The sequence below is a fragment of the Phasianus colchicus genome, chromosome 2, assembly GCF_987193195.1.
Source record: "Phasianus colchicus chromosome 2, bPhaCol1.hap1.1, whole genome shotgun sequence".
Taxonomy (NCBI): Eukaryota; Metazoa; Chordata; class Aves; order Galliformes; family Phasianidae; genus Phasianus; species Phasianus colchicus.
In genome coordinates, this window is record NC_143437.1 from 93,506,658 (window position 1) to 93,526,911 (window position 20,254).

At 40.9% G+C, this 20,254-nt stretch overlaps 2 protein-coding genes across 2 annotated transcripts; one reads left to right on the forward strand and one right to left on the reverse strand.

Annotated features, from left to right (window-relative positions):
* Positions 1 to 891: 891 nt before the first annotated feature.
* Positions 892 to 6,795, reverse strand: RNASEH1 (ribonuclease H1). Its single transcript, XM_031611027.2, has 8 exons — positions 6,566 to 6,795; positions 6,357 to 6,481; positions 5,590 to 5,787; positions 4,900 to 4,999; positions 4,374 to 4,428; positions 3,240 to 3,324; positions 2,231 to 2,355; positions 892 to 1,340 (listed from the first exon to the last, which is right to left on the reverse strand). Exons 1-8 carry the CDS (start codon positions 6,673 to 6,675, stop codon positions 1,254 to 1,256), a joined length of 885 nt encoding a protein of 294 aa, XP_031466887.2. The 5' UTR covers positions 6,676 to 6,795; the 3' UTR covers positions 892 to 1,253.
* Positions 6,796 to 12,860: 6,065 nt separating this feature from the next.
* On the forward strand, positions 12,861 to 20,015 carry RPS7 (ribosomal protein S7). The gene is made up of 7 exons (XM_031610920.2): positions 12,861 to 12,977; positions 13,544 to 13,625; positions 14,049 to 14,120; positions 15,614 to 15,757; positions 17,402 to 17,466; positions 19,174 to 19,324; positions 19,898 to 20,015. The coding sequence occupies exons 2-7, from the start codon at positions 13,551 to 13,553 to the stop codon at positions 19,973 to 19,975; spliced, it is 585 nt and encodes a 194-aa protein (XP_031466780.1). The 5' UTR covers positions 12,861 to 12,977; positions 13,544 to 13,550; the 3' UTR covers positions 19,976 to 20,015.
* The last annotated feature ends 239 nt before the right edge of the window (positions 20,016 to 20,254 follow it).

Genomic DNA, 20,254 nt, shown 5'->3' on the forward strand with positions numbered 1-20,254 from the left:
TGTGGGCCAACACAATAAAATAGAAGGTATCGCCTCCAGAGCAACCCTAGCAAATGCATGTATATACACACATGTATATGCACATAGATATACACACATGTACATATGTAGAGATGTACATGTCTCTCTCTCTCTCTCTCTATATATATATACACATACATATATATATACATACATACATAGACAAGACCCAGAGAACAAAATTTTGTCAATGTACTACCTCATCCTTTCAGGTGCAATTACCATACAATTTTGGATGACAAAACAAAATCTCTCTCATCTATTAGTAAATAGACTAACTAGTTTCCTAGCTCCATCGCAATTCACGTGACACTAAATACCTAAAAGCATGCATTTTTCCACGGGTAAGGATATTAAAAGGAATGAGAACCATTAAGAAATCAAGCTTCAGCAGCTCCAACAATCTATACAGCCATTAACAAATACAACAAAAAAAAACCCTCAATGACTTCTAACTTAAGCACTACTGTCAGTAACATTCAGGTTCCTTACAAAATAGTTGACAAAGACAATATAGCACGTTTCCCTTTCCTGCATAGATACGTAAAAAATAACACTTGTTGAGCAGCAGTATTTACTGTCTAATTCAAGTGCACACTAGCCATTCCACTCATCACTGACTAGAAAAAATGAAATCAAATGCTTGACAACCTGGATGATCAGCTTCTCCAGATCTCCCAGTTCCATCTCAAATAAAATGCCCAAATGTCTTCATTGGGACATCTGAGAAGAGGATACTACTGTCAGAATGCCAAAGCTTATTAATAAACATCTTCATGCCACGCCATTGATCTCTTATCAAATCATCCAACCAACTTCACTCCCTTAACAATTTTGCATCATTAATATATACTTCTGTACAAAAGAAATAATAATTTATTTCATAAGAAGGAAATAAAAGAACACACAGGATAAAGATTTAGTATCATTTCTTCTGAAGTCTGTTTTTACGGTGAATTCAAAAGTCTATAAGACCGCTCAAAAACACTGACAGCAGCACTTCAGTAAAATGAAGGAAAAAAGCAGTTTATCAACTAAATATTGACCTGATTGTAAAACAAACAGCATAGATGAAAACGCATTTTTTTCTCCCCAAAGTTGGTTATACATTTAGCACTTTGAGCTAGAAATAAGCACAGATCAAAGTTCAATTCTGAAGCAACAGCAGTTCAAACTGTCACTGCTACATTAGTCCTTTTCCTCCAATTGCAACAGTCTCTGGTCCCAGTATGTCACAACTTTTGTTTACTAGCGCCTTCTCTTGCTAGTCTGTCAGCTTCCTCATTTCCTTGGAAACCAGCATGACCAGGAATATGCATCTGTTAGGACAAAAGTACAGGAGTGTTAGACATGAAAGAAATCCAGAAAATGAGCACATAATGCCCTTCTATTCATAGCATAGTAGCAGCTTCGTAGAGGAGCTCACATTAAGTCCTTACGTGTTCTTTCCAGTAATGAAAGATCTCTTCAAAGATCAAGAACTGGATCACCAGATTGTGAAAATCATCTTTATAAAAAGTAGTGAGCTGTCTAAGGAGCACCTAACTTAGCCTTTAAAAAAAAACGCAGAAAACAGCACTAACACTTAGTTACTAACTCAGAAGTCATACCTTCAGATCTTTTTCAGAAAGAAAAAAACTTCTCTGACATTCAGTCTCCAACTTTTCCCAGAAAGCTACACCATTAAAACCCATAGCTGTGTAACACATCACTCACTTAAATATCTGTTTTTCCAGTTTTTTACATTAAAGACCCTTATGTGCTCAGTTTCCTTGGAAAAAGACATTAAGGTACAGACAACCAGAGTTAAGTTGATTTGGGTTTATAATCTTAGTTTTCCCAGTTTAAAGGCAGACGTATGATTAAGTTGCACAAAAGAGCCTTAAAAGCTATGATAAGCAACTTTAGGAGTTACAATTCAAAAAGACACTATTATGTTCCAAGCTTACATTTTCAGAAATTGAAATAATTATTAGACAGTTCCTTAGTAGTAACAAGAAACAATAAAAAACAAACATGCATTTTAACAGATCACATAGTGGTTACAAGAGACTAGCTTACACTGAAGTGATAATTTCACTTGCTTTAAATTCATTGTAATTATAGATGTACAGCTTATACCCTATAAAATTCATTGCCATGGTCCTACTCGGTGAGAGTTTACAAGAGTATTTAGGATGTCATTAGGAAAAAGAAATGAGGTGCTCACCCACTGAATTTCTATGCCTTTTGATAGACTATCAAGTTTTTGAAAATCTTCTTTATTTATCACGCTTCCTCCTGAACTTGTTCTCCAGCCATTTGTTTTCCAGTTTTCAACCCAGCTCGTAATGCCTACGCAAAGAGAGTATTACCATAAAATGTGCTATGAAAGAACAACTGTTTCACAAGTTAATACATTAACTCCATACAAAGTCTCAGGCAAAAAAACAGAAAATATTCTTATTTGGTCTTCACGATTATATTTTCCCATTATTACTTGAAATACCAACAGCGTTTTCCTGAACAGATATTTAAAGATTACATTTTTATATACACATTCCATGCATAATTTTGACATGAACACTTCAACAAACTGAAGCTAAAGATTTGCTCAATTGTACAACAAACTAGAACAAATTTGTTTTTAGAAACTGAAGACATAAATGCACAGAGGAGAAACAGATGACCACATATTTTAAGATTTTTGTTGGCTAAACAGAATACTTTAGAGAAGGAACACATAAGCAGATTTCTAGAGAACAAAATCTAACATTCTGGCCATCCATATGTGGAAAGGAGGGAAACCTCAAATATAGCTCATATTTGTGTATAGATAGTTTATCCAACCCAAGAAGTCAAAACAAACCAAAATGAAACTGCGAGGTCACTACACCAACTTCTGAGTACTCTTGAAGACTTCCTTAACAGAAGGCCCACAAACAACATTTTTTTCTAGACTGTATGTGTCATACTGGATACATTAAGACAAAAAATCATTTACTTCTGTCATTCTTCACCGTTATATGCAATCGTCTCTAACTGTATCTCATGCAGACAGAAGGTAATTCTTGCAGTATTCTGCAAGTTTTTCACCAAAAAGTCTTGAGAATTGAGTTATACGTTCTCCTCCTTATATAAGAAGTCTCCACAAACCCAGTATGTTCTATGTGCCTTATGTAATGAAACTGTGTTTAATGTGTCTTCAAGGATCAGGAACTCTAAAATAATCAACTTACCATTAATAGTGAACTTGCTGTCAGTGTAGATAATTAATTTCTTGATATTTTGACTCTTCGCTTGCTCAATTGCTTTGCAGGCTGCCTTAAGAACATTTCAATAGAATCACAGTTCAGTACAGTATTTGGAACATGTAACTAAAATACCAGCAAAGTACCCAATGTTAATACAGAAAAACTACGAAGAATATTATTGTAGTCTCTCCATCAGTGAGTACAAAGATGTTTTAGAATAGAGATGAATCAGAAAGACAGAGAGCAACTTAAGTTTCCAACATGTTAAATAAAGTAAAATCTGTTGTTCAGTTCCTCAGTGCAGGAGCAGCTCTCTGCCCATTTGCTCAGCTCTCCAAGGCTCTTAACAGCACATCAGCTTCCAGGCATCTTCTCCATAACTTTGGAGGGCAAAGATTCCTATCAGCTCCAAATGTTTGGAACTGTTTCCAATCATTCTTTAGTGGTGCCACGAAATAGAATAATTAGAGAGAGACAAGTGGCATAGCCTCAGCTTTGCACTGAAAAGCTCTCCAGCAGCAAGTCTGACCTCCATTGCTTCTGCTTGGCCCTCATTGAAAGGAATTTCTTGCAATTTTTAAGCAAGTCAGCTTCCCACCTAATTTTACCTCCAAAGACACAGTGCAGGGAAGCTGCAGTACCAGAATTAAGATTAGATGGGAAGGAAAACTAAATCTGCTGTTAAGACTTTATTTCCAAAGTAACAAAAGTTAAGCATAGAATTATTTATTATGTATAATCAAAGAACGATGATATTCTGACCCTATCACAGTAAGAAGGCAATCATCCTTTTAACCACAATAAAAGTAGCCCTTTCCCTGAAGTCTAAGACATAGACATTAAAAATACAAAGATTTGAGAACGGGGCTTTCCTAATGCAAGACAATCTTAAATATCTGTGCTTGGCCTGATGACATCTGGGAATACTCAAGATATTGCTTATTTGAAAGCAACAAAGAACAATAAAACCTAAAGAAAACAATTTGTCTGAAGTTACAACTGGTATTTTGTGTACTTCTCTCACAGCTCCATACTTGGCTTCTGAAGTCCAGACTTGAAATACTTGAGTATAATAACGCCTTCTACATGTGGAAGTATTTTAGGACATTTGCTACTTACGTGTATTTCAGCTCTTTGATTAGTTTGCCGTCCAGGAAGTCTTTCACTGATATTTCTATATCCAAAGAACACACAGTAGTTACTCAAAAATATCAGTGCTGATTCACTACACATTAGAATCATAAATAAAACAGAGATGATTTTCTTTTTATAAAGAAGGATGAATGGAGATTCAAGGTCTAACTTCCACCCACGCAGCACAACCTGCATATCTGGACCCGCCATAAACATGCAGCTACTTTTGCTGCCTTTTGTACACATACAAAACTATTTTAACTTTCTGCACTCCTTGAATCTGCTTCAGCAACTTAAAAATATTATTTCCAATCATTTTTTCCCCACATCCTTACTTCCTAGAAAATTTGATTTCTGTTTTTCCTTGGTAAGTTGTTATTCTAATAGCACTATCATTAACACGAGTTTCAACAGCAGGGCTTCACATTCAAAAAGAGGCCGGCATGGTGAAGCACATCCAAAACAAACATCAGCATATCTATCTAAGAAAAGAACCCAGTGAATTACTTACAAGGGGTGGCCTGGTCCCCAGTAGACACCTATTCCAGCACGTGCCCTGTTACGTCCATTACCTGAGCAACAGCCATCTGTATAAACAACTGCAAATTCACCTACAAAAGAATCAGCAAAAGCAGAAATTCAAGGATTCCTTCACAAACATAGGCTCTTCAAGCAGAAAGAAACACCTACTAATAGATTAATGCCTAAACTTCCTTCCCTGGGCAGCCCTTCAAATGTCATCATCTAGAGGTACCACCGATTTTAATTAGTAATGCATAACACCAGAAGTCCCACTGCAACTACACCCCCCCATTGCTTCCAGATCAGTAAGGCTGACAAGGTATCTTTGTGCCAAGTTTCATAATCTCACTATAAGTCTTGCTCTCCTCAGTCAGTGTTAAAACTTTCCAGCTACATCTGCACTTAAATCAAGTTTGTAACCTAGGCACATGTAAAACCACAAATATAGTGAACAAATCAAGCCATACCTTGATAGCAGTTAAAGCCAATTAATGTTACAAAGAAAGATAATAATGAAAAACACACATCATGGGTCAGATTTCAATTTTAAAAAGATAGGTTGCATTTGGCCTGATGTTGTCATACACAAACCTCCCTAAAAGCTTTCTAATAATGATAATGTTTTATACAAAGAGGAGAAAGAACTCAAGTGAATTAATGGAATAACTAAAGAACTTACCCATATATGAAAACTTATCTTCACCAACTATTGGTGTCGAGTGCCCTTCATCGTGTTTTGCACGCTTTACAGTATGTTCTTCATTTGTAGACTGTTCATATGGCCTTTTGCATGCGTTGCAGCACAAGACATCTGCCTCCAGCTCCTCTCTCTGGCTAGCATTTCCCTGCGTTACACTTGAAGCACCACTTGTCTCTTCTACAAACACAAAATAAGAAAGTTCACCTACGTACACACGGTCAAGTTTTATTCAAAATAAATCCTAGAAGAAAATATAGATGAAGAAAGCTTTTCAAGGTAAGAGAAACAGCCATTGGACTCAATGATCCTTACAGGCCCCTTTCAACTGGGGATTTCTGTGACACTCTGTGGCACTTGAGGACATGGTGCACTGAGCACAGTGAGGATGAGCAGACAGTTGGACTATGTGATCTCAGAGATCTTTTCCAACCTCAATCGTTCTGTGATAAAGACAAGAGTTTTGCTTTCACTGATTAGTAACACTTGTCTATTAAGCTAAGCCTGAAAAATAACTATGGGAAAGAAAAAAAAAAGCCAAGCACACCAGTTACCTTATCTCAAAGCAGAGACACACGTAACAGCCCTTAAATACAGACATGGCACAAGCAAATCCATACGCTTATGGAAATGCTTCTTTCTTGCACAGACACACCCCTACTGGTGTTGGGATTCCTGCACCAGCAGCCGAGGGGAAGCGGCACCCTGCGGGCCTCCTTTCCTGCCTCCTCACCCCGAGGACACGCTACCTGCGGGCACGGACTGCTGCCCACCCGGAGGCCCGGCGCCCACGAAGGCCCAGGCTTCCTTCTCGGTGGCGAACTTCTTGAAGCTGGCGGAAGGGAACCTGTTCACCTGCTGCTGGCACTCCGCCCTGCAACACAGCGGGAGAGGAGTGAGGCCGGCCCGGCGCGCTTCCCGGAGCATCCCCAGCAGCGAAGCCGCGCTCGGGCCTTACCAGGTGCGGTAGACACCCGTCTGCCGGCCCTTGCGCACCGCGTAGAACATGCCGCCGCCCTTGGAGACAAAACAGGAGTGGCTGAGGAACGCGACGAGCCACCGCAACATAGCGCAGCCCCGCCGCCATCCGCGCCCCCTCCCCGCCCCGCGGCCCCTGCCCCGGGCAGGCTGCACACCCGCCGCCGTTCGGCACTGCGCAGGCGTCGCAGCCGGCCGCACATGCGCCGTAGCGGCTGCACCCGCGCCCCTGTTCTGCGCATGCGAGGCTGCCGCAGAGGGGAGGGAGGGAGCGCCTCGCTACGGGCCGCGATTGGGGTCAAACTTCTTGGGAAGTGGGGCGTGGAATATTGCAGAGGGGGAGACTGTGCAGAAAGCAAAGGGGGATCTCACAGTGTTCATAGATAGCTGATCGAGGGTGCAAAGACGACAGAGCTGGACTCATTTCACAGGTGCCCAGCGTCAGGACAAGAGACGGTGGATACAGATTGGAACACAGGAGGTCTCCTCTGAACACCGGGAGCACTTCTGTGTTGTGCAGATGACAGAGCAGCAGCACGGGCTGGCAAGAGGCTGCGGGGTCTCCTCTCAGATCTTCAGAAGCTGCCTGAACCTGATGCTGGGCACCCTGCTGTGTGTCCCTTCTGGAGGCCCGATGGGCCCAGAGGGCCCTGCCAACCTCTGCTGGTCTGTGATTCTGTGGTGACACAAGTGTCTGCTTGGAAAGTGGTGTTTGCAGCATTGAAGATATTTTTGTCTATGCAGCTTGAGAGAATCACACCATTTTTCTGCTTGATTAAATCACTGCATTGGACCGACCCTTCCTCCAAAAATAAGAACTTCGTAACATGCTCTGCTTGCAAGTAAAACTCCATGCACTTGTGTGAAAGATCACAGCCTCAGCTAGAAAAAACAAACAGAAACACAAACAAACAACAACAACAAAAAAACAGTAAAAGCTCACTGGCACATCCTTGCCCACCTAAATGATGATCTTGGTTCTGTGAGGAGCTCCAGTAGACTCTTCATCTTTAACAAGCCATTAAACTTGATGGAGGACCATCCAGTCCCTCAAACTTGTTGCAAAATCCCCATTTACCCTTCTTATCTTGAAAAGCATTTGGGGAAGGATCATTACTAAAAAATGATGCAAACTTCCATATACATAGGTCACTCCAAAAATAACGCCTCCTACTTACTTCCATGAAAACTACAACAGATACAAAGAGAACAATAACACTATTTGATAAATTCTCATCTAGAAAACACTTATTTTCAACATAGTCATCACCACTAACTATGTATTTTCACCAGCAATGAACAAAAACTGCATGCTATATTTGTAAAAATCTGCATGGCTGCCCAGAATGTGGCCTGTTTTTCAGATCATTGTCATCACTGCTGAAATACACCACCCTCTGCCTCACTGTGCTCATATGCACCATTTGATTTCCATAAATGTTCAGCAAGCATCAGCAAGTGTCAGTGGTTACAAATTTTAATACATGCAGGAATTCCACACTTTTGCTTCATACGCACTTCCACATCAGATACCATTTTGTCAGACTGCCCCTCTACTGCCATCTGTTGCACGGCAACAAAGTGGGCAGGATGCTGTCAGGAAGGTTCAGCCTTTGCTATCATACCACCAGCATCTGCTTCTGCCTCATAATAAAATATGAGGCATTACTTTCAGAGCAGTCCTGTTATTTGGTACTAATAAGAACTGAAGATCATTAAACTGGTTTTCTTAGACATCCTTCTATTTAAATCAAGAGCCCACATTCCATCTGAACTGCATACAGGGATAGCCCCTGAAACAATGAGAACCGCCTTGTTCAATTAGAAAACTAACACACTGAGCATCAGTTGCACCTCTTGACAGCACAATATATTGGACTCAACTGCTTTGAAAAATCCCCTGTATGTCAGCAGGGAAGAGATGTCCCATCCTCTCTCCAGCTCCATGACCTTTTGTGCTGGCCAGCTTGACTTGAAATGTGATGGCTCACTGCACAGAGGGAATATGGTGTCACGGAGAAAAGAACTTGCAGCTGTGCACATCCCCGTCATTGAGGCTTCTAGAGAAGCAGAGCTGCCTGCAGCCACCCAGAGCCATGTACTGCACAGTGCTCAGACACAACCTGCTGTCTTGTGTCTTCATGTCAAGCAGTGTCATGTTCTGTGAGAAGATCTGATGCATCATTTGACAGATGTTGTGGGAATACAAAAACAATTTAGTCAGAGTGGTATCAAAATACATTTACAGCATTTTTCTTTCTTCTTCCAACAAAAATAGATGAGACTTTATTTTATTATTACTTACAGAATGCTTACTTCTGATTTTCTCAGATCAAGATTATTTCCATGAATTATTTCTGAAAGATTTCCACTGAGACTTCCAGGTTTTTCACTACCTCTTATTTGTGATATTTTTATTTTATTGGTCTTGGATAGATTTTTTTTTTTTAATGATATATTTTTATAGCAGATGTATTTCTTATTCCTTACAGGTTTACATATTCATGTAACTTGTAGTCTTCTTTGGGCAGGACATAATGAAAGAGCAGCCAGCAGTAAATGACAGAGAAAGAAAAGACCTTCTATTACACTCATCTGTTATTTGGTTGAACAGATAGATTCATGCATCCAGTTTACAGGCAAGGACTGAACAGTAGCTCTTCTGCTGTCATGACTAACAACCAGAGTTGAGATTCAAACAAAAATACGTAACTTTGAAGTCCTCTTAGAACCATACAAATGACCTTCACTGCTTTTTCTCCCGTTTGGTAAAACTAAAGTTACATATGATCAGCTAGTTCTACCTTTAGCTCTGCTGCATTGTGGCAGTAGGACAGCTGGACCTCTTTCCCCATGTGGCAGCTGGCATTTTAACAGTGCTGCCTATCACTAGATAAGTCAACCAAAATTTGTTTGATTTATTCATTTATTAGCATATTTTCTTGGCAGCCACTTCTGTATTTATAACAGACTCTGAAGGAAAAAAAAAAAAAAAAGAAAGAATTAATTCATGTATACAAAAATACACACACCGCTAAGTAGGAGTGTGTCTGTATGGCATTTTTACTGAAACTCACTGTAAATGACAGTTGGCTTGCCCCACCTTAATGCATAAATGGTATATATTAATTAAACATTTTAATGTAATTTGATAAATATTTTAGCTTGAAACATACATACTTAAATTAAAATATATATATATTTCACTACAGAAGCTTTTAAAGCAAATTTGATGAGATCTGAATGAAGGAAGCATCTTCTATTTTAAATTAAGCTTTTAGGTAGGTAGGTGACTGAGTAATCAATTCATCTAACACACCTTACAAGAATAAGTTATATGCCAGATCATTACCTTCATTAAAAAATAAAAAAGAAGAAATTGAGGTATTGCTTTTATTATGTTTCTGAACTGAGAGCTTGCAGAAAAAGAACCTGCCCATGCTTTCATGTAAAACTACATCAATGCAGCTGAGAAGCAGTACCCTGCCAGCATCATAACTTCAGAGACCCCTAGAGAAACAGTCTACCAATGAGCACTGAAAATTTGGCATGGTTACACAAGCCTCTTTCAGTAAAGTGAACTAGTAATATATTCAGTTTTGTTTCTGATTTTAGAGTTTGCTATGACCTTGAGCAATCTTGCCTCCTATCTCTGTTTCTTGTTTAATATATTCAATCATTTTTTGGATGGCATCATAAGATTCTGTCCTCTTGCTTTTTGAATCCTTTTGTAATACACCTAATTCATTCTTTCTACTTCTTTTCCCTGCCCATTCTGAGTCTGCTTAACATGGAAACCACATTAATTAGTGGGTGACAGAAAGGAAACAACTCTTTGCCTCTTGTTCTCTCATTTCTCACATGTAGCATCCTGGTCTGCTTAGTAGCACTAATATGATGGAAACAGGAAGATGTAGAAAGTCACATTGCTGCATTATTTCTTCATTAGCACTTTGAATAGTCCAGTTTTGATCCACCTGCACACTACCTACTCTTGTAAAGGATTTCTCAGTATAATCTGAATGTGGACTGCTAGAATGCTGAGACAATCACTTGTTATCTTTCTTTTTCTACTTTTCAGTCAGATCCTCGTCATTGCTGTTTAGATAATTTCACATCTCTACAAATACTAATCCTGAACATGAGTATGAGTTGGGCAGTTTTTCCCATTCTGTGAATTCATGCAAGGAATAAAGAGTGCAAGGAAAAATAGTAGCTGAGCAATCTGATTTTCTGACTACTATAAGTTTAGTAAAAAAGCTTACTAATGAAAATAATAGAAAATATTATCTGTCTTCTGCAGATGCTTTGCATGATTAGAGTGGGGGGATTCTTGGTAATGTTTTGTTTACAACAGGAGCTCATCACTCCACTACCAGAGTTACTTAAGTAATAGATGATATAGTGATAGTGAATGTGATATTACAAGATATTAAAATTGTCTGTTGTTAGGATTATTCATGGCATCTGAGCATTGAACCAGTGCTCTGACCCACACTCCTGTGAGTCGCATAACCTACCTCAGTGTGGGACTTCCCCTTAGTAGTCAACCTATCTAGATTGCCAACAGGAGTTGCCACAGGACTCAGGTCCCATAATGCAAGGTCTCAACTTCATTTTAGGTGCACAGCCAGGCACTTTTACATGAATCAACATGGAAGTCAAGAGAGGACTGCAGTTTGTTTGAGACAGACCTTTCTCAAGCAGATGTTGCAGGACTGTGCTAAGAGATAACTCTGGATCAGATGCTCTGTCCTTTTAGGTGACTTCAACTTGCCAGACATTAACTGGGAATACCACACAGCTCAGACAACCAGGTCCAGGAGATTTCTAAAACTTCCTGATAAAGGTAAAAAGGCAGCCAACTAGGAAAGGCACACTCCTAGATTTGTTGCTTGTAAGCAGAGAATGTCTTGTGGATGAAGTGGTGACTGGTGGCTTTATTTCATGGCCGTATTGACCCTGAAGTAGTCCAGCCTAAAATCTATGATGATGAGCGGAAGACGGTCACCACAACTTCAACCCTGCATTTGGGGAAAGCAGACTTCAGGCTGCTCAGGGAACTAGTTAGCAAGGTCCACAGGGAAACTGCTTTTGAAGGGTTCAGGAGTGCTGGTCATTTTTTAAGTAATACCTGTTAAAAGCATGAGAGCAGACAATTTTAAAATATCAGAACTCATGCAGGTGGGCCAAAAGGCTGGCTTGGCTGAGCAGGAATCTTGTTCTGGAGCTTAAGTGGGAAAAGAATATGTATGGCCACAGGAAGCAAAGTCAGGTGACATGGGAAGACCACAGAGATGCCATTTGCTGCTGTGGGGAGAAAAGCCAGCTGATACCATGGGAAGGTCAAGCTGGGTGTTAATTTCTTAATTATCTGGGTTCATCACCAGAGAGGATGATGTACATGGAACAGGCTCCCCATGGCAGTGGGCACAGCCCCAAGCCTGTTTAAAGAGTATTTAGGCATCACTTTCAGACACAGGGTTAGAATTTTTGGTGGTCTTTTGTGGAGCCAAGAGGTAGACTCAGTGATGCTTGTGGGTCCCTCTGAACTCAGGGTATTCTGCCCTCCTGGTTTTAGCAACCTGTAATTGAAATGCAGTAGTGCTGCCTTTGTATTAATATGATATACAAAAGTGCTTTCAGGGGTGAGAGAATACAGAGCCCAGGACTCATATCCTGAGCTAGCACCTGAACACAGCAGACAACTCACACATTATTCCTATGCTGCGTACACCCAAGCACAGAGACCCAGCAAGGATATCCTCCCTCACCTGAGGGCTGAACATCACTTAGGTTGTAGATGCCCCATCCATCCCTGGAGGTGTTCAAGGCCAGGTTGGATGGGGCTCTGGGCAGTCTAGTCTGGTATTGAATGTGGAGGTTGTTGGCCCTGCATGTGGCAGGGGGGTTGGAGATTCACGATCCTTGAAGTCCCTTCCAACCCTGGCCATTCTGTGATTCTGTGATCATGGGTGAAGGGGGAACGACAGAGCGAAAGATGCTTTCCTTCCTCTTCTTCTGCACCTTCAACATGGAGAAACCCTATGAGACAAGCGGGAAGGACCGGCTCCTATGTAGCCACTGCAGGGCGCAGGTTCCCCAGCTGCCTCCACCGCTGCGCACGCGCAGTACCAACGCTCCTTCCCCTCCTCGCTGTCCAGCAGCTGGTGATGAGCTCATCCGTGGGCGCCGTGCCAGTACTTGGAGAGTCCTCTGCGGCGTCAGGGTGCCGGAAGCCGCACAGAATCCGCAACGCGCGAAACGATCCGCTCTGCCCTACTTCCTGCTTCGGCTTCAGCCTGCGGTGGGCGGGGCGAACGCTTTCCCGGGCCGCGATCTGAGGCGCTCTCGCGAGAGCTCTTCCTCTTCCTAGGCCGGCGCTGAGCGAGGTAGGTGCTCGGGCCTCTCTCGGGCCTGGGTGCCGGCGGTTCTTTTTACCCTTCCGCCGCGGCAATACGGCGCCGGCTGTCGAGTGGCGCGTCTAGGGGCCCCGTCGGAGGAGGATGTTTCCGATTACCGCCTGCCTGAGGCCCGATGGTCGCGGGGCTCCCGGATCGCGGGGAAGGGAACTGGCGGGGTTCTCCGCCTCCCTCCCCTGGTCGCGCCCTGAAGGAGGCCGCGGCGGCGGAGCGGCAGGCCGCAGGGCTGGAGCAGGGGGCTGGCCCGAGGTGCGGATTCTCGGTGCCGGGAAGGACGCCTTGCTCGGCGGCACGTGGGCCCACTGCTGGACCTTCCTGGAGCGTAGAGCACACGCGGGGTGCCTCGGTGGGCCGGCCTCTTCTTACCCGTCCGGTTTTGGCCTGGCAGCGGTCAGCTTACGCTGGAGTGTCGTGCTGGGTCCCTGAGATTGTCCTTAGTTTCACTTTAAAGCGTGTGGCGGAAATCCAGTACATTACTGTACTTGTAACAGGGGGTACGTTCCCAGTGGCAATTGAAACGTTCTTTTGCATTGCAGAAAGGCCATGTTCAGCTCAAGTGCAAAGATTGTGAAGCCTAATGGTGAAAAGCCAGATGAGTTCGAGTCTGGTATATCCCAGGTATGTGTGTTTTCCTTCTGTTGTTCAGTAACCCAGTGCAGATTGTTGAGTTGGCGCTTTGACAGCTCTCTAAAGTTTAAACTTCAATGCTGATGCTGTCTAAACGCATTTCTTCTCTTACTGCCCTGACTGGTAGTCTGCCTTGTGTTCCTGGAACCGTGGGATGTTGTAGAATGGCTTGGGTTGAAGGGGACCTTAAAGCCCATCCAGTTCCCCCCCCCCCGCCATTGGCAGGGTTGCCATCACTAGATAATGCTTCCCACCAGTTGAGTTTTTTTGCATCTGTCAGAGTGGCCTGTAGTGAAAGAATATTTGATTTAGAAAATATATATAGTTCCGCTATGTCACTGTGGACACACTTTATTCTCAAGGATTATTTATGAACTGAACTGATTGGATTTTTTGCAACTTTGTTTTTTCCAGGCTCTCCTGGAGTTGGAGATGAACTCCGACTTAAAGGCTCAGCTGCGGGAGTTGAACATCACAGCAGCTAAGGTAGGCCAGGTGTTCTTGGCAAAGAATTGCTTAGTGGCTTGCTCTCTGTGTTAATTTTTGCAGATGTTATCGTACTTGTTGAATGGTGCTTCTTGTTGTACATGGCCTATAATTGTTTTACTATATGCTGTTGTAGTATATCTTCACATATTTGCTATTAATACAGAGGATCTTGTAATAGCTTCTTGTTTAGGAGTTGGTTTGAGAAGCCATTAGAACTTGAATGACAGTTTGTTGTTTTAAGTAAGCATGTTTAGACTAAGTAATTTTATGTTGTGTCTCTGCAACCTGGACTTGAGATCTAAACTGGCTTATTCGTGTGGATATATGCTTAGTAGGTATGTTCGACATATCTCATGTTGGTCAGGAGCATAAACAGTAACAATTCTGGTAAAGTTAGCTTGTAGTAAGTGCTGCTTTAGACAACAAAAAGTAGATCAGGGACGGGTCAGTGTAGTAGACTGACATGATGATGTAGGTTGGTTTTGTTTAAGGTTTAGTTTGTAGAGCCAGCTGAATCCTAAAAGTAGGAAGAAAACTTACAGAATTTGTCAGGCAAGGAGATGGCATGGGATCTGAAGCTGATTGCTGTAGTCAGAGTTAGGCAAGCTGCTGTTTTGTTTTTGCTCAAGCCCACTGACATTTATGTACAAAGTCAGAAAGATCACAGAGCTGAATTAGGGAGAAAGAACGCAGGGGTCAGCTTGGTGTATGAGTTCACTTCCTAGAATAGACCTTCAGAAGAGCTGTTCTGCTGCTGAAGTACAGTGGTTCGTACTGTCTGAAGTGAGTTTTTAAACAATGTTTTAATTTACCGAGCTTATTCTAGCTACATGGTCTTACTTATGGAGACACTTTGTGGGCATCTGAATTAGCTTATGTGGGAGCATAGCTGGTGAAACACAACTCAACTTTCCACTGTGTTGGAGAATGAGCATGTCCCTGTGGTTAGGTTCATGCCTTGTAAACTTCTACAATTTCCTTACCTTTTGGACAACTGCTGAAGAAAAAAATCAGGAAGAATAATCTGTGTAGGTATGATGCAAGCCTGTTTATTGGAGGTGAAGAGGAAGTGTTCTGAGTAGTGATGCAGACCTTGGCAAATATTGAATAGAAGGTGACTGCCATGAGGTAGTTACTCAAAACCCAACAGTTATTGCTGTAATCTTTGTCTGCATTAGAAGCAAATCTTGAAACTTGGTATCAGTATGTGAGTAACATTTCAGGTGTGATAGTAAGCATTCAGTATGGTTAGGATTCTCACTTGTGAGTCTCATCTTGTTTTGCTGTAATGCATATTCTGTCAAGTTCTGACAGAGGTTTTCTCTGTTTAATTCTTGCTCTTAAATGTATTAAAATAGGTACCTCCTGGTGCTCTTTTCTTAGAAAGTTGTAAACTAGGTTATCAAATGTCTGCGTTCAGGGTATTCATGATCAAAGTGAATGTTTCTTCTCAATCCGTAGATGATGTTTAGTTTCTACTTCTGTTTCAGGAAATTGAAGTAGGTGGTGGCAGGAAAGCCATCATTATCTTCGTACCAGTTCCTCAGCTGAAATCTTTCCAGAAGATTCAGGTGCGGCTAGTTCGAGAGCTGGAGAAGAAATTCAGTGGAAAGCATGTGGTGTTCATTGCTCAGGTAAAAACACTTGGAAGTCACAGCAGTGTTAATTTGGAGGGGTCCCTAGAGGTGATGTAGTCTGGTCTCCTGCATGTAGCAGGACTGTTACCAGTGTTAGGTCAGGTCAGCTATGGTTTTGTCTAGCGGAGTCTTGAAAACATCCAGAGACTGAGATTCCACAGTGTCTCTGGGTAATCTCTTGTAGTGCTCCACTACCCTGCTTGTTTTGTCCATTCAAGATAATAGCAGTACAATGTGTGTTTTTTGTACCGGCAGGAAATGTAGTACAGTTCCTCTGTGAATGTAAACTGAAATGATTACATTCTATACATGCTAACAGCCAAGGCTATGTAAAGGCTTTTTTTTGTGAAATGCAAAGTTTTCTTTGAGGAAGATGACCTAACTTCTTTGTTCTGGCCTCTTCTCCTCCTTTCGAAGTTTGAGAAGCAAAACTTGAAAATAGAGCTAATACTAAGAATAGCCTTACTACAGTTACATAATCTAAGCACTTAACATTCAAGTTGATGGGGGAGAAAGAAAATGTGAATCAAGTGATTTAATCACAGTTCTGAATTTATGGAAGAAGCTATGCCACAAAAGGTTATGGATGTATCTGTGGGGAGTACTGAGGGGAAAACAGATTTAGAAACCTGTCTGCAAGGTGGGCAATTAACTACTTTTTAGGCTTCACCTCTTCAGCAAAAATTCTTTGTAATGTAACTTTAAGACAGCCAGATTACCTTGCCCAGAATCTTTATTCACAAGAAGACTTTTTCTGTTAAAGTGCTTCTGGCTCACTATCATCATAGCAATCCATATTTTATAAGGCAGCATACAGTTCTGCTGAAAGAGAAATGTTTTTGAACATGACACAATAGTATGGATGATAGTACCACCCCATAAATACAGTCATGAAGAAGCTGTACTGTGTTGGTAGAAAATACTGTAAGTGTCTTCAAGTACATCTAAAACTCAGGGTTTTAAAATATCTACTCTTGAAGACAGGGAAGTAGAAAATAACTTTTACTAACCTAAGCTGTTATAAATATCTGTAGGGGCTGCTCTTGGATCAGAATACTTTTAAATCAGGGATATATGATATAATATATCTCATAATTCATACTGATGCTTCTGTCTAAGATGTCTTCTATGTGTATGTGGGATTTAGATAGCATTTAGTTTGAAACAGGAGGAGTAACCTCAATCCAGGAGAAACCTTGGTTTTTATTCCCTGAGTGAAAAACAGAATCATAGGGTTTGGAAGGGATTTCTAGAAATCATCTAGTCCAATCCCTCAGCTGAAGCAGGTGCCCTAGTGTAGGATGCATCATGTTTAGATTACTAATGTTTTGTAATAAGCTACCCTTGTTGTATTCATGGAAGGTGGGGATAATGAAATATGAATCTTTTATTTCAAAGCACTAAAATAATTTCTCATTTATTGATGGGAAATAAAGCAATACCAGTATTTCAGCAAGTAATAACAATTTCTGATGCTAGAGTAGCTTTGGGCATACCTAAGTGTCCATTTTTTTTTGGTGATTCGTGCTTCTGTTTCTTGTATTAAAAAAAAAAAAAAGCATTGTAGTGCAAATGCTACATACTATGAAGTTGCATCCTTTTTTATTATTATTATTTATTATTACTTTTTTTTTTTTACAGAGAAGGATTCTGCCCAAGCCAACGAGAAAAAGCCGCACAAAAAACAAGCAAAAACGTCCCAGGAGGTAAATAAATTAGATTAATGCAGAATGTCAGCCTTTGATCAGAACTTGATAGCTCATTCAAGTAACATCCAGTTGAATTTATTCTTTTTTTTTTTTTTTGAGAAATGGCTTCAATGATTGGTGGTCTCATCCTTTTTCTTACTGCTTAATAGTGCTGAAGTAGTATTTGCAAACTCACTACTAAAGGGTACAGTGAATAGACAGTCTTTGGGTAGTGTATTGAAGTTTTTTTTCCTAGGAAATGTATCTGTATTTCTCAGTAATGCTCTAGTCAGTTTGTAGCTAGCAGTAGTGACTTCAGAATAGTGACTAAGTGACCTGTTCAGCTGCTTCTTTTAGCATAGCATGCTGACAAGAATTTTTATGATTTTTTTTAAATTGTATGAAGAGTTGCATTGCATGGTGGACTGTACAAAAGGCAGGGCTGTCATGCTGAAGCGATGCAGTGAGTGGGGGAGTGGCTGAAGCAGGGTATAAGTAATTCTCCCTGGATGTAAGTTCAGCAGCAGTAGTATAGTGACTGCTTGTTTGGTCTCACTGAGGTACTGCTAGATAGACAATGCTAGTGTGTCAGTGCTGTTCTGTATCTTACCTTGCCAGCATGTAGCCCAGGTAGCATGATCCTGTAACTTCTTTCAGTCTTGGTGTTACGCTTGTGTCCTGCCTAAACTGTGTGTTGAGATTTTTAGGCAAAGGTTTTAAAGTTGCAATTTCATATTAACTTACCTACCTGCAATCCTGCCCTTGCAAGACTTTGTCTCTGTTACAACTTGTGTTGCACCATTGCTAGAGAAGTTCTATGTACCCAGTCAGCATGCTGCTATACTTAGCAAGAGGGAAAGAGAGTGTGCAGAGACTGTCCTTTTGTAGCCTGATGCTAGGTCAGACTAATAGGGTAGTAAAACTACGATATGTGTATTACAAATTACAGAAACTTGATGGATGTATGTCTTCTCATATCTATGCTAATTTTTGGAAGCTTGAAATGCAGTTGCAGACATAGGTCTTTGCTATTAGCGATATTGCCTTGAAACCACAGATAGGAAAGCTTGTAATTTTATTAGTCGTCTACTCATAAACAGAATGACCTGGATTTATTTTTCTAATTTTGGCTCACTTTCAGACAGTTCAAGGGCAAGAGCACAAGTGTTGTCCGTATTTTCTGAGCAAAGGCTAAGCTTGCCAACTAGACTTTTCCCGTAATACACTGTAGACCACTTGGCTTTAGGAAGATGGAGAAAGCAGTGTTTTCAAAACTGTCTCTTCTATGAATGTGTTCTGTGTAGTTTAAGCATGCAAGTATGTAAACTCTTCTGGTGATTGTCTGGCAAAATTGCAGATGGGACAGCTTAGTTCTGAAGTACAGAAAATATTCCTTAAATGTGTAGAGTTAGACTGCTTCAGTGTTTTTTGACAGAGCAATATATGATCTCATAGGTCAAAAACCTGTCTGCTTATTTTTTTCCTCATGCTCTTGTTAAGATTTACACAGTCTGCAGAAGTTTAGCTTTTATTTTTTCCTATGACTTGTGAAGAGATGGAATTGTCACCATTGCAGTATTTACCAAACAAAAAAAAATAGCACTTCACTGAATTTTCAGTGGAGGCATAGTAGGGAAGGTTGAAGCCTTGGCTGACTAGAAAATTTAGCAGACAAGATAATCTGGCCAAAGAACATATTTTAATGATACAAATGTGGCATTTCAGCCGTACGCTTACTGCAGTGCACGACGCCATTCTTGAAGATCTGGTCTTCCCAAGTGAAATTGTGGGCAAGAGAATCCGTGTAAAACTGGATGGCAGCAGACTCATAAAAGTCCATTTGGACAAAGCACAACAGAATAATGTTGAACACAAGGTAAACAAATTTACATTGCTATGCAGGATGGGGTGGTGTTCTGATTTGGCTAACTTAAAGCAAAAGACTGTTTTAGGGCTAGTGGCAATGGAGATGTTCTTGTTTGGCACTAGAATAAGATGCTACAGATTTGGCAAGACAGTTTTCAACTGAAGGTCTAGCTCAGCTTGCCAAAACTTCATTGCAAAGTAGCTATGTTGGTTTCCTCATGGGGGGGACTTGTTTTAGTGGAGAATTCAGTTTTGATCTTTAACAGATTTGCTTTGTACAACCTGAAGCTCCCAGTCACTTTGCTTTTTTATTTTTCGTTTTTGTGGGAACACTTGTAGGGTAACTTAACTGTATGGATCTCCATTGCTTCCAAATCAGGGAGATTATAAATATTTTTAGAGAATTTTGTCTTCTGTGCAAATGCTCGATAACCTTCATCTGAAAATAAAAATAGAGAAAATAATCAGCTTGTGAATTCACTTCATAGTGATGGTACAGAGGGGAAAAAATGTATCTAAACTGTTAACATTGACTTTTATCTTTCTATACAGTGTATATAAACAAGATTGTCTGTCTCCACAGGTGGAAACATTTTCTGGTGTCTACAAGAAGCTCACAGGCAAAGATGTGGTGTTTGAGTTTCCAGAATTCCAGCTGTAAAGTACAAAAGATGGCTGAATAAACAACTGTTCATATAAAAGAGTAATCTCATTTAAAGTTCAAGCTCCATGAACCTAGGTGGGAATTAACTGGTTCATGGGACTTCTCTACTTTCTGAATGAATGGCGTTTGTGTACCAAAGTACGAAGTTGCCAGTGTTTTTCCATGGCCTTCTTAGGTTATTCTTGACACTGTCAAAGCACTACTGTGGAGGAAAGAGTCTAGTCCGAGCAGAGAATCAGTTTAGAAAAACAAAGAAAAATATTGATACTTGCTTTT

Coding starts and splice junctions, on each gene's coding strand:
- RNASEH1 (XM_031611027.2), bottom strand. CDS start 6,675: ATGTTGCGGTGGCTCGTCGCGTTCCTCAGCCACTCCTGTTTTGTCTCC. Junction 5,788..6,356: donor GCAGCAGTCCGTGCCCGCAG/GTAGCGTGTCCT, acceptor TTGTGTTTGTAG/AAGAGACAAGTGGTGCTTCA. Junction 5,000..5,589: donor AGATAAGTTTTCATATATGG/GTAAGTTCTTTA, acceptor ATTCTTTTGTAG/GTGAATTTGCAGTTGTTTAT.
- RPS7 (XM_031610920.2), top strand. CDS start 13,551: ATGTTCAGCTCAAGTGCAAAGATTGTGAAGCCTAATGGTGAAAAGCCA. Junction 17,467..19,173: donor AAGCAAAAACGTCCCAGGAG/GTAAATAAATTA, acceptor GTGGCATTTCAG/CCGTACGCTTACTGCAGTGC. Junction 19,325..19,897: donor AGAATAATGTTGAACACAAG/GTAAACAAATTT, acceptor CTGTCTCCACAG/GTGGAAACATTTTCTGGTGT.